Genomic DNA, 13,583 nt, shown 5'->3' on the forward strand with positions numbered 1-13,583 from the left:
ATGTGAAAAAGAAAGTAAACCAATGTCAAGTTGTGCCACAGCACCATGGGCCATCTCTATGTTTTACATTTGTAGGTGCAGGTGTAGGTGACAACCATCTTGTCCATGGTAGAATGAGAATGTGATCAGTTGTGTTCTTCCCCTTACATCGTGCTCAGGAGTTCAACAGCCATTCTTTTCTTTCTGACATAGCTAACCATGATAAGACTGCCACTGAAAACCAATGTTCTGTAAACCTCCCTGAATTTGGAAGACTTCATCAGAGGAGGGATGCCGACCTTGTCCTATTGTAGAGTCCCCACAATAGTCGTGCTTTTCGACTCTCCTTTTTCTCCCACCTCACGCTCAAAGACACATAACGAGTCCATTCTCCCTGCAGCACGGACTACACTGCCCATGAAGCTACATTCTGCATTCTGCCTATTAGCTTAGCACAACAACAAAGGCGCTCTCTCACCCAGGAAGCACGCAGAGCGAGAGCGTCACCCTGTAACCATGGCAACCGTAACGCTGCCGCCTGGAACTACAGAACGTAGCTGTCAAACAAAACCCAAACAGTCCTGACCCGCCACAATATGAAACAGGAAAGTACCGCCGTGTAATCCATTTATTTCAACAAAGTAACTGTATTCTAAATACCACCTTTTACCTGTAACGGAATACAGTTACTCATATTTTGTATTTTAAATACGTAACGGCGGTACATGTATTCCGTTACTCCCCAACACTGGTTATTGCTGTGTAAAATATTATTCTTAAGTAGTGACACTCTTTATGGTCCATTAGGTATATATTCCTGACAGTTGATAAGAATCAAAGGTTCACATGAAATTCCATAGGAAATGAATGGGGGTCATTTTTGACTCACTTATGGAAGTTTGTAGTAGTAAAACAAAAACAAAAATGTTGTAAAATGTACAAAAGGTAATTTAAATATTTAAATATTTAGCTAGAATATGAAATAATTACAACTTTTCATTACAAAAGTATTGCAAGCAAAAACAACCCGACAGGGTCATTTTTGACTCACTTATACATCCAAGGGTTAAGTTAAAATCGCTGCATTATGAGTGATCCTGAGTGGAGTTGCATGATGTCATGGTTTAGTCACACATATCTCCTGCATCACTTGAAAGCCAAAAGGTATCTTATGTATTAAAAATAATGTCACAGCTTAAGCTTTTTTAGGAAGTGACTAGTAATCAACAAAGGCATACTAACTTTGCAGATATTTGTTATACAAGAAAGATGTGATTATTAATGTTTTATTATGAAACATCATTGCAATGAAGTATTACCATATGGGAATACTTCAGTGCAATCTGCATTTTGGCGTAGTTGTGTGCCTGTGTGTGTTTGATAGACATAATACCTTATATTGCCAAGTGACATCAGCCCCACCTTTTGGTGGTTTGGTCTGGATCATTCAATCATTTTACTGAGGTAGAGAAGCATCCTGTTAATACTTATGTAAAAAGCTCATTACAAACGTCAGTCTCAGTACAGACATTACTCTAATCCAATCATCTTCTTGTCCCTTTTTTAGCTAATCAACCTGCACTCAGTGTGGTTTCAGTGCCCTCCATTTTGCCTTTCAGATTCTCGTTTATGCAACCCACTTCCTCAGCATATCCACCATATCCAAGTCATTCAGAGCTCCAGTCCTCATCTTCGTCTTCACCACTACCAGTGTCTAGACTCTAGACCCTTGGGGATCCTGCCCTAATCCTATCACCACTGGGATTCCATGCTGCCATGATGAGTCAAAATAATTAATTTCTCTATCTTAGTAAATTATGTTCACCACTGCCAAATGATTAAAATCCAAGTAACGCTGAAAAAAACCATGAACCAAGAATGTTTGTGTGTGGTGGAGCTGTGGTCCCTGGGTCAGCTGCAGGGGAAGGGTGGTGCAAGGGAGGCTGTAGGTGGAGGTGATTGGACTAATGAGATTTTCCTTTTTTATAGTGAGATGGGAGAACAGAAGGGGGGAGTGTGTGAAAAGCTGTCGTTCATGGGTGCCAAACCAAAGAAATTATATGTGTGTAAAATCAATGAAACTAAATTGATCACAAGAAGAGTTCATTTACATTTTGTTTTAAAGGTTATTTATTTATTTATTTTTGTTGAGCATCGGTACGCCAACATCCAAGAAGGCACACTGTTGCTAATCATAGTAGTATAGTCCCCCCCCCCCCCCCCCCCCACACACACTATATTATAGTAACTTCAAACTATGTGGACTGCACATGATTGAAAACTGCAGTAGACAAAACTGTCATATGATTATAAATTGATATTGGTCAAAAGCAGTTTAAAAGCTACACATATTTTACATATTTTTTGCTTGCTTTATTTTAGTCGCTATATTGTATACACAAAATGAAAACATTGTTGCAAATGATTATTATTAAACCAACAACCACAATGAAAGGTTTCACCACCAAAAAAGCAAATCATTATATTAGAAACATCTATAATAAATCAAAAAGGAACAGATAGTTATCAGGTCATACAGAAGCAAAATCCAAAAATAACAAAAAGTAATCTGGCAGCGTCAATTGTGCTGCTCATGTAAAGATTCCAGATGTGGATGAAATACACATCAGGGTATCAAAAGCAGCAGCGCTAGCAGGAGTGTGAGGAAAGGAGAGGCCATCATACCAGGAGAGAATCCAAAAAGGCTAAAACACAAAGAAACGAATTAAGGAATTAAATGAGTTATACATTTCAGAAGAAGGTGTACATCGCCATCAGCACTGTTGTGTTTTACTGGGCATAATCTATGTGTGCTGTAAGCTGCAACAAATAATACACTCAGTTGTCTTGTAATTTTACAGATTGGTGCTGAAAACAATTCATTATTATGGCAAATGTGAATTACAGACATTCTGATTGGCTGGTGACTATATTCTTGTGGGTCACTGCATAAATCATTATTACCCATGCAAGAAATACATGGGCAGAGACAAAAGACTTTAATATTAGCATTACTAGTGTCATCATCATCATCACTGGGCAAGGTCATGTGTAAATCAAAGCATTATACGGTATGTATGTGAAAATAACATGTTGATTTCAAATCCTGCATCAAATATTGAAATGATTACAGCTTCCAAAATGAGCTTTTTCTTTTGTCTACTCCATTAAGTGTTCACCACTGCAGATCAGCTTTCACCATCTCACCCTATTCCTCCATTGGTACACCAAGCCTCTGCATGTGCTGCTTCACTATAAGTTTTGCTGATGACTATCCTTAAATAAAGCTTTTTGTGTTGAGCACAAAATTATACTGTGTTCAGCAGTAGAATGTCTAAAATTTCAGGTCCAGCAGAGTTTACAGCTTGTGACAACAACACGATCTTACAAACAGATGATTGTTGTACCTGTCATCTGTTGTCTCTGGAATTGGAATTGTGGTAGGTGAGATCCTGTAAACAACAAAGTATTTTTAACAGGTAGGTCAAAATTCTTATGTGTGTAAGAGTTTTAGTGTTTCTGGCTGCAAGAAACACATTCTATTTATTAAAAAAAATGTGGAGTACCTGCCATCTGTTGTGTCTGGAATTGGAATTGTGGTGGTTGAGATCCTGTAAAAGCATTTTCGAGAGGTCTATTAAAACTTTCATGGGTGCAGAAGTCAGTGCTAGAGTTTCTAGCACTAGTGTGCACTAGCTTTCAGATCTAGTAACAACAGACATACAAACTGCTTACTGCTATTTTCTTATGAATTTGTATGTTGTTTCATATGATATGTTTTCTCTTCATATGAATCCTAATTTAATAAATTTTGTACCGTGATGAGCAAGGTCCTTTATCCTGGTCTCCAGGAGGATGTGTAATATTAACTGTTCTCACTTGAAGACATGGCAGTGAACTTCCATTAACTAGAGGAGTGAGATCTATTGAAAGAAGAAATTTAAAATATGTATACAGAAACTTGCATCACTTCATGCATTTCTGTTGTAAAAGTTTCAAGTACAATATTTAAATTTAACAATGAAAATATTTAAATTTGCCTTGTGCACTGAAGATGAAAATGGCACTCCCTCCCTTGAGATAATCTCTGGATTTGATGTCTTCCAAAGATGCAAAATAATATCTACCATACAGGTTATTAGCATAGATGAGCTCATTGTTCTCATCAACAATTTGAGTTCCAACATCACGAGGTTTGCCCCAAAAGGGAACACCTATTTATAGAAAGCATATGTAACATAGTGGTCAATAATTTAGTTAGTAGATTTTTTAAGCATTACTTCATTTTTCTGCAAACGTACCAGTGGTGGTGAGCAGATTTGGGTCAGTGGTGAGACTCATTTGCCTTGACATCTGTAGCTGGATGTTGGGGTTCTGATCCACCATTTGGACAGTAAATTGCCTTTGTGGGCAAGGCCATTTCAGTTGGTCATCATAGACACCAGAGACAAGATGCACATATACTCCAAAATCTGTCTGCCTTAGATATAACGCTACCCGGTAAGCATAGCCCTCACTGGAATACTGCCTTGGGCTATATATCAGGGCCGGAGTATGAGTACTGTTCCAAAATCTCTCAAAATCATTAATCTGCCAGGTTCCATCTGGACACTCGAGCTCTGACAGATTGATGTCATCAATAGAGAAGCCACCTGTAGAGTTTCCTGCTCCTTTACGAACCTCAAACTCCACCTGGAACTGCTTGGTGGCATTCAGAGGAACATGGTGGAGAGTCCAGTGAGATGTCGGTGGACCTGAAGTTAGAATTTTTAGATTAATAGGTGAATGTGACGTATGTCTTCATGACAAAATGTGAAATGTGAAACATTTATACTTTCTCTGGAGAAAATCATCATAAATAATCACGCAAATGATTCATTACCACTGATCTGTCCCATGAGGTAGCGAGTTCCTGTGGAGTCCCATTCATCTTGAAACTCTCTGATCCAGATGTTAAGTTCGTCTGTCTGGCTCCCATTGTGGTAATAGTAGAACTGCAGACACTGAACATGACACTCCCTCTGGGGACTCATCCTCTTTGTCTCCAGCCAGGCTGAGTCTCCCTCCTGACCTGGTCCTGTGCTAGCATACATGAAGTAACCCGCATCCTGACCTACAATACAGTTCAAAATTATCTTTAAATTTTAAGTATCAAAAGTATTTATTATTATCTCTGGCAGCTTACTTTTGATGTTAGTAATGCTGAGGTGGAAAACTACATTTTCCATTTAAAACTGTATATTAAACACTGCAATAAAAAAAATGCAATATTTGAAACCTTACCTTGATTACCATTTCCACTGGGCAGATTGGTGTGGTCAGAGCTGGGACCACCATAAACACCAGTTACCATTTCCCAGCCATTGCCACTCTTTGAACAGCGGTTCATTTGACACATGGTCCCATTAGTAAAGCCACAGTACATCTTAAAGGCAATGGATGAGCCTGTAGAGATCAATTAAAAGCGCAAGTTTTCTTTTTCAAGGAAGGTTGGAGGGAAAAGGCAAAATTGTCAACTCACAAAACTGTAGTCATCTCAAGGGAGTGAACTGTTTTCACGTGAGCAATTTTCTACACACATTCAGCACTTTTAGGCTTAGTTAATTACTGACAATGAGCAACAGAAAGTTGATTATTGGAGTACTCATGATATTGCTGAAATCGCAGCCTGACAATCCCGGTATGTTGTTTTTTGTATGAATTAAACAAATAGAGTGGGATTATTTGCTGATTATAAATTGGCCATAGGTGCAAATATGAGCATGGTTGTCTGTTTGTTTAAACCATTTTCAAATCATAATTGTGACTTGTTGAACTTTTCTTAAAACAAATAGACTTGATCATTGTGCCAGTTCAAAAAGTGATCATAATAGATATTTTGGAATTCAATAATATATAAATTTATGGCCTCGTGAATATAAGTAAAAACCCCTAGTAAAGAGCCCTACTAAGTTTAAATGCGCGTAGTAACTCTAAAAACAATGTAAAAACTATTTACAAATGTGAGTGTGAGAAAGAAAATGGTTACTTTCTATTGGTTAAGAGCACAATATTCTCACGGTGTCCTTAGTAATTTTAACCAGTAATCCCAGAGTATTCCTAAAACTGGATGCTGGTCCCCATAATCTTTGAGCACTTACTGCATTTGTAGAGTAGATTCAGCTCCTGAACATCACTAGCACTCATTTCCAGTCGTTGACCAATAAGATTCTGGAATTTGGGGTCTTTGGTGATAATTGTAGATCCATTGCCATTGGTGAAATCATCTTTGCCATAGTGCATCACGGACAAATAGTCATATGGGACTCCATGGGTGGTGCTTTCATCACTGCCGACTATTCTAAAATTGTGCTTGTAAGCTATAAAAATCATATATAAAAGTCAAACATCAGATACAGTACACTTAACTGAAAATATTTTGATAATATGAGAGAAGGTCAAATCATAAAAGGAAATATTTTGTATACTCACTATAGTGATTTCATTGATTTTATGACTCAATCTCAGATTATTAAATAGTTATGATTTTATGTTAACAATTTCAGAGTGGTTATTACATTTATGCAGACTGCTTTATACAGCTTTAAGATAAGTATTTGAATAGAAATATTGAACAAAGACATTAACATTGTTATAATTAGTATAAGTGTTAACCAAACCCTCTAGGATGTTTTCAAAGTTAATCGTCACATAATCATCTCTGTCATATCTGGACTGTTCATGGTAGAAGCCAAGAGCATGAAGGAACTCATGTTCAACAATTGCAATGTAACCACAGCCTATTCCAATGGAGAGTTCCTGTCCATTGGAAAATATTCGTCCAATGTATGACCAACATCTGAAATTAAAGGCAGAACACTGATGAATATTTGTCCTATAACTAGTTATGTATTCTGTAATTTATTTAGTTTAATCTATAAAATCACAATTAAATAAATCAGAAAAGAAATAACAAAAACATAACCATTCTTAAAAATTTCACTGTATTCATCTTGTTCTTTTGCTAGAACTATATATTTTGATTTGATATACCTTTATTAGTCCCATAAGGGGGAATTTCATAAGGCTGCCGACCTATTGCGCGCAATGACGGCGCCATCTTACCCTCCAGCCATACATACATTACACAAAACATCACATGGGGAAGACAGGTCAGAGAGGTATAACAATGGAAAATGCACCACATGAGGAAAGATAAGGAGAAAAAATAACTCCCCCCCCCCAGACTGAGCTCCAACAGGGAGATCAGTTTGAGAACAGAAAAAAACACCTCTGCACAAAGCACATGAAAAAACTCTTAATACACCAAAGAAACACATGACAAGCAACAGGGGTGGGTAAAGGGTGAGAGACAGCTGATTTAGACAGTATCCGGTCCTGCAGCCTGTGCGCTGGTCTCCTTGATCCACCGTCAGCATCGGAAGGGAATAAGCGTCGAAGGCATTTGGAAAGGAAGGGGGGGATGAGTGTGTGCATATCAGTGTATATGTATGTGTGTGTGTGTCCAGAGTTCAGCTGAGACAGTGTCCTTCGCCCTGCTAGGCTAAGTAAACAGTCTTCCAGCCAACCCAGGTGGCCTTGCATGGAATGGGAAGGAACAGTCTAAACAGTCGTTATCAGGGTGTTTTTGTTCGGCTGCAACCTTACGACCGCAGCTGGCGCCGAGAGGGTATCAACATGAAGTGATGGTGTTTCTTACTTTAGTGCGAACAGCTCATATGAATTTCAAAGCAGTTCTACAGTCTAACACTGGTCTCTCAATCACCCATTGGAGAGCCGCGAGCTTCGCCATACTTGCGTTCTGTGATGTTGTCATTTCTTGTGCTCAAGGAGCCGATTCTGAGAACTCACGACAGTGTGCCTCCCTGAGATGTCATCCAATTTGCGTTCAGAGATGTTTTTCCGAGCTAGCCCTCTGAGATGTAATCCAGTCTGCAGTCAGAGATCTTATTCTGAGTATTCACAGCAGCCGTAGCCTTTCCAAGATCTTATCCGTGCTGCACTCAATGAGCCCATTGAGTGCAGCAATCGTTTCAATCACATCGTTTCAATCCCAGTGGGCAGCCTTGTGGGGGTTTGAACAGCCGGTTCCGCTTTCTTAATTCTTCGATAAGTCAGGGCCAAGCCAGCTCCGATCAGCCAGAACCCTGTTACCATGGTTCCAAATAGGTAGATATCTTCAGCACTCAGGCTCACCCAAGCCCAAACTTCTCGTTGAGAAAGGGGTGTCAATTGCATTTAGGGACCAGTTGATCCAATCCATAATTCCTCTATTAGGTTTTAGAGAACAGACTGTGAGTGAGTGTTCCTGGGAAAAGTAATACAAAAAAACACGAGACTAGACAAGGACACAAGAGGCTAAGCAGGGAAGCTAAGGGAGAGGAGGAGGAGGAGAGGAGAAAAGTGCAACCGCCTTCGTCAAGAGCAAGAGCAGAAGTATATCACACACACATATATATATATCACAAATTAAACTAAGCTAAACGAACAAAAAGTCTAATTGAAAAATCAGCATAGTCATTTTTAGAATATTTATGCTAATTACAGCTAAGTAGAAAATTTTATTTTTAAAAACAACAACAACAAAGAGCAGAAAAACATACCCATTTAACTGTTTGACAGAAATGTAATAGTCCTCAGTGTCCCTTGGTTTGAAGTCAATGCATGATTTCAATCTGAACTGGTCAAAGGCTCTCAGAATGACTCCTTTAGAATTAATGTCTACCGTTGTTGTGTTATAGAGATTAAAAGAAAAGAAGAAGATATTTTAGACAACCTGTTATGCCCCCAGAAATGTGTTCTTTGTGTTCTCTTTATCTCGCTATCGTAGCTTAGAGCGGTGTGTGTATTTTCGTAACCATGACAACACGAGAGCAGTTTACGCTGAGAGTCAGGAAGAGAATCTACTGTGTGACTCGGGATATTAGCGTGTGGGCTCATTCAACCGCCAGCTCCGCCGTTACAGGATTAATCCTTTTCTCTTCACTAAGGCATAGTCTGTGAGTATAATTCATTTTGTACAATTAAGCGGTGAAGCGTTTTGAACCGTTGTCTGTTATTCGGTTAACTTTATTGTGTCTCATATAAGCTATGCGGCTAGGCTGTCAAGCTGTGATAATTAGCCAGATGCTTTGAGCTTATTGCATCTATAATACATTTCATATATTTCATTGTATTGTGTTTACAGTATATTTCATTGTATTGTGTTTACAGTATATTTCATTGTATTGTGTTTACAGTTTCACAAAAAGTGCCCAGTAAAAACTTCTGGAATCCAATCGTCTGAGTCCTGGAGATTTTCTTGGGAGTGTTTAAGCTGAATGGAAACTTAGCCCATTACACAACCAATAAAGGTCCTTAGCCTTGCCCATGCATTTTACTGTAAGGCTATAAAGCATGGAGCTATAAAAATTTTAGCAAAGGCGTGGGTGGTTGCTTTGCAAAACTATTCCATTAAAGTAGCTCTGTTCACTCGCACATGCTGCTGTATTTTTTTTCAATATGTGGCTTCTATGTGTCAAAAGCGTCCAGCTGACATGGAAAAAATGCATTTTCAGGTATGACATCACAAAGATGTGTTCCCATAGAAATAAAGAAATAAAGACTTCTTTCAGGTGTATTTATAAGAAAATACATATTTACCAAGGTCATTATTTAAGAGGTAGGGGACTGGAGATGTCCACAGGATGTTTTCATTAATAATGGTACTCCTCTGCTTGCCTATAGGCTAAAGTGTAAGAAACATGTATATTGTGACATAATGCAAAGTTACTATGCACACAGATGTTTTTAGAACAAATACATTTTTATCTTCATACAAAAAAACTCACCTCCAAAATATCATCATGTAAAAATTCTAAGATAAAATTTAAAAAATTAGAAACAAGTCACTAATATTCAAGTACAGTTGCATGAAGAACAAAAATATCCTTATAAAAAGGTTTAGTTATAAGTAGATGTTGAACTTTACCCTTGTTTATTTCAGGAATGTCCTTCACTTCACCAACATCTACAAAAACAGATGAGGTATTTTTGTATACAGTTTTTTTTTAATATTAAAAAAAAATTGAATTTCATCAAATGATGTGGAAAATTAAAAAAATAGAACTTACCCACTATTTCTAGCCCATTCTGTAAAAATATCAATATAATATTAAAATAAATGTTCCATCATTTAACATACTGTATGTAGTACTGTGAATAAATGTTTTTTTGTTTTTTTTTTTCATTTTAAGCTTTGATAGAAAACACACTTCATACTTGTTGGTCAACATGCAAAATTACAATTTTTGTTTTTCTTTTTGAAAAACCAAAATCATTGTTTGTAGCTGATATTTAATATTCAGTATTATTGTTCAACAAACTTGATTACAAAACAAACCAGACAAATAATAAAAAAAAATCTCTTTAAGTTCTCTTTGCATATTGATATTTACGATTTCTGAAATATCACTATGCAACTAATCACTTACTGGGTTTAAGGAGAATGCTTCAGAAATTGCCATGATCACAAAAATAAAAACACATTCTTTCATCCTCATGGTGCGTCTTTGATGAAACCTAAATCAATAGAGATTCTACCAAGAATGAGGAAAAACAATCACAAAATTAAAAAATATGTAAATATTAAAGATATATCAAACTTTATGTTTGTTCTTATAGAAATATGAAACTTGTCTTTACCTTGTCCCACGCTTGTCTCTTCCTCATCTGCATGAGAAGTTGTACCTGTGACAGGAGTGTTAGAACCAGTTTTATACAACTAAGATAAGATAAGATAAGATAACCTTTATTAGTCCCACACGTGGGAAAGCTACGTGCTTGACACATCAGGGAGTCATGCATCTAGATTTGTTCCTGCTTTAGCCCACGTCATCATTTCCTGGTATCTGATGTCTGTGACATTAACAAATCCCGAGTATTTGCATTACTTAAAGACATTCCACTTCACACCTAATTTTTACCAGGAAAACATGAACAACAGTTGATAACAATGATAAACTCAACATTTGACTATGAACTTTTGTCTTTTACTCTTAGTGGAGAACTTTTTTTTTTCTGTGTGTAATCGATGACCTAAGGTACTATATTATCTTTCCTCTGTCTCTGATGTGAAACAAATATTTTGTTGTGGGAGTTGGCTGTGGATATGGATCTCAGTCATCTACTTCATCAAATCTTCTGTTTTCTTTTATTTGTAAAAATGTTTGAAAAGAGGACTGATCAATGAAATCTCTCACCTTTGACTGTTTTCAGTTGTATAACAAGGCTTTGTCTGTCAGGCTTGGATGCTGCGATATTGTTCCATAATGGCCAACTCATTTCCCTGATGATGATACTTGAGTACAAAGTCTAAAAAGATCTTTTCAGCTCCAGTTGTTGCTGACTTGTTGGGTGAAATGATCCATAGCAACTACAATGTACTTATATAGACCCTGGAGCGGTTGGTCCTGGCTCAGCTTCGGCGCCTAACAAGCTCATCACTGGACCCACTTCACTTTGCCTACCAGCCTGGCATTGGAGCGGATGATGCCGTCATTCACCTCCTACATCGTTCCCTCGCTCACCTGGAGACCGCTGGAAGCACTGTGAGAATCATGTTCTTTGATTTCTCCAGTGCCTTCAACACTATTCTTCCCTCGGTTCTGAAGGACAAGCTGGAGAACTCTGGAGTGGACCATCACCTCACTACCTGGATTTTGGACTACCTCACCGACCGACCACAGTATGTGAGGACTCAGGGCTGTGTGTCGGACAGGGTCGTCTGCAGTACGGGGGCCCCACAGGGAACGGTTCTGGCTCCGTTCCTCTTCACCATCTACACTGCAGACTTCTCCCACAATTCCACCCAGTGCTTCCTGCAGAAGTTCTCTGATGACTCTGCAATAGTCGGCCTCATCACTGATGGGGACGACAAGGAGTACAGAGGACTGACTCAAGACTTTGTGGACTGGTGCCAGCTGAACTACCTCCAGATCAATGCCAGTAAAACCAAGGAGCTGGTGGTAGACTTCCGCAGGCACAAGCATTCTCCACTGCAACCACTGAACATCCAGGGTATGGACATTGAGGCTGTGGACAGCTACAGGTACCTTGGTGTTCATCTGAACAACAGACTGGACTGGACTCATAACTCAGACGCCCTCTACAGGAAAGGGCAGAGCAGGCTGTACCTGCTGTGGAGACTCAGGTCGTTTGGGGTGGAGGGCCCACTCCTGAAGACCTTCTATGACTCTGTGGTGGCTTCTGCTATCTTTTATGGTGTGGTCTGCTGGGGCGGCAGCATCTCTGCTGGGGACAGGAAGAGACTGAACAGGGTGATCCGAAGGGCCAGCTCTGTTCTAGGATGCCCTCTGGACCCAGTGGAGGTGGTGAGTGACAGGAGAATGGCGGCTAAGCTGTCATCCCTGTTGGACAACATCTCCCACCCCATGCAGCAGACTGTGACAGCACTGAGCAGCTCCTTCAGTGGGAGACTGCGGCACCCACGGTGTGGGACGGAGAGATTTCGCAGGTCTTTCCTCCCCACTGCTGTCAGACTCCACAACAAAGACTTTAACTGAACAAACACACACATCCACACATGTGCAATAACACTAAGTGCAATAATCCTTTCTGGCATCGTTGTATTTTTACTCAGTTGTATATAGGATTCGTATTCTATTTTTATCTTATTGTATATTTTTATTCTATTTTATTCTACTGTATATAGTATATTATTTTATTCTATTCTGTACAGTTGTGTACTGTATTTATTCTTATTGTATTCTAATTTTTGCGTCATAACTTTTGCACTGTCCACTTCCTGCTGTGACAAAACAAATTTCCCACGTGTGGGACTAATAAAGGTTATCTTATCTTATCTTATCTTATCTTATATCCTCCATTACAAACTTCCAGATACAGATACAGTGATTCTCTGTTCGACTTGTTTGGAGGTTTCTGTTCCAGGCAGCTAATGATCACCTAATAATCCATATCTCTTTGCATATGTGTTATTGATCACGCTGAGTGTCTGTTCTACTCTAAGATGACACTGTGGATTTTATGCGCTTGTGTTCTACATCCAGGGCTTCCAGAATATTACATCTCCTGGAAGTCACAATATACCAGTCACAATATTCAAAAATGGTAGTAAATGAAATTAATTATCAATATAATCCATAGTTACTTGTTGTATTTAAAAGTTAAACTTTAAAGTGTTGATTTTAATTGTGATCATGACTTACTGCAAAGACTATTTAACTTAGACAGTAGGACGTTATTTCAAGGATTTTCCAGGATTGCTTACTATCATAATGTCACCCTCCATTAAATCCAGGCTTGAAGGAAGATGGAGTATTACACTTGTTATGGAAGCTACAACAACAACAACAACAACAACAACAACACACTCTTGCTCCCAACTCTCAGTCTGATGCTTGGTCAGGAATCCCTTATCAATTTTCACCAACTAATTTTTCTGATTTGTACTTCTTCAAGCATGGAAAATTAACAGGGTGTAAACAAGTAAACAGTAAAAGTTAGAGCAATCAGCACACAAAGTAACTTGTTAATTACAGTCTGACAGATAATACAAGATAATACAAGACGTTTCCTTCAAA

General features: G+C 38.5%; 1 protein-coding gene across 1 annotated transcript; it reads right to left on the bottom strand.

The window, feature by feature from the left end:
* Positions 1–2,091: 2,091 nt before the first annotated feature.
* LOC113032863 (meprin A subunit beta-like) lies at positions 2,092–10,745 on the bottom strand. Its single transcript, XM_080308445.1, has 17 exons — positions 10,663–10,745; positions 10,452–10,556; positions 10,092–10,110; positions 9,950–9,988; positions 9,810–9,835; positions 9,622–9,706; positions 8,583–8,700; positions 6,639–6,817; positions 6,120–6,338; positions 5,263–5,424; positions 4,862–5,092; positions 4,281–4,733; positions 4,020–4,193; positions 3,797–3,902; positions 3,546–3,590; positions 3,387–3,431; positions 2,092–2,684 (listed from the first exon to the last, which is right to left on the bottom strand). The coding sequence occupies exons 2-17, from the start codon at positions 10,518–10,520 to the stop codon at positions 2,606–2,608; spliced, it is 2,049 nt and encodes a 682-aa protein (XP_080164571.1). The 5' UTR covers positions 10,521–10,556; positions 10,663–10,745; the 3' UTR covers positions 2,092–2,605.
* Positions 10,746–13,583: the final 2,838 nt, after the last annotated feature.

The sequence above is a fragment of the Astatotilapia calliptera genome, chromosome 11, assembly GCF_964374335.1.
Source record: "Astatotilapia calliptera chromosome 11, fAstCal68.1, whole genome shotgun sequence".
Lineage (NCBI taxonomy): Eukaryota > Metazoa > Chordata > Actinopteri > Cichliformes > Cichlidae > Astatotilapia > Astatotilapia calliptera.

Bases quoted from the DNA above. Each gene is read 5' to 3' on its own strand.
- LOC113032863 (XM_080308445.1), bottom strand. From the start codon at position 10,520: ATGAGGATGAAAGAATGTGTTTTTATTTTTGTGATCATGGCAATTTCT. The intron at 9,836-9,949 runs GTAAAGTTCAAC...ATTTTATCTTAG, and splicing joins CATTCCTGAAATAAACAAGG to AATTTTTACATGATGATATT. The intron at 4,734-4,861 runs GTAATGAATCAT...TTCTAACTTCAG, and splicing joins CCTCATGGGACAGATCAGTG to GTCCACCGACATCTCACTGG.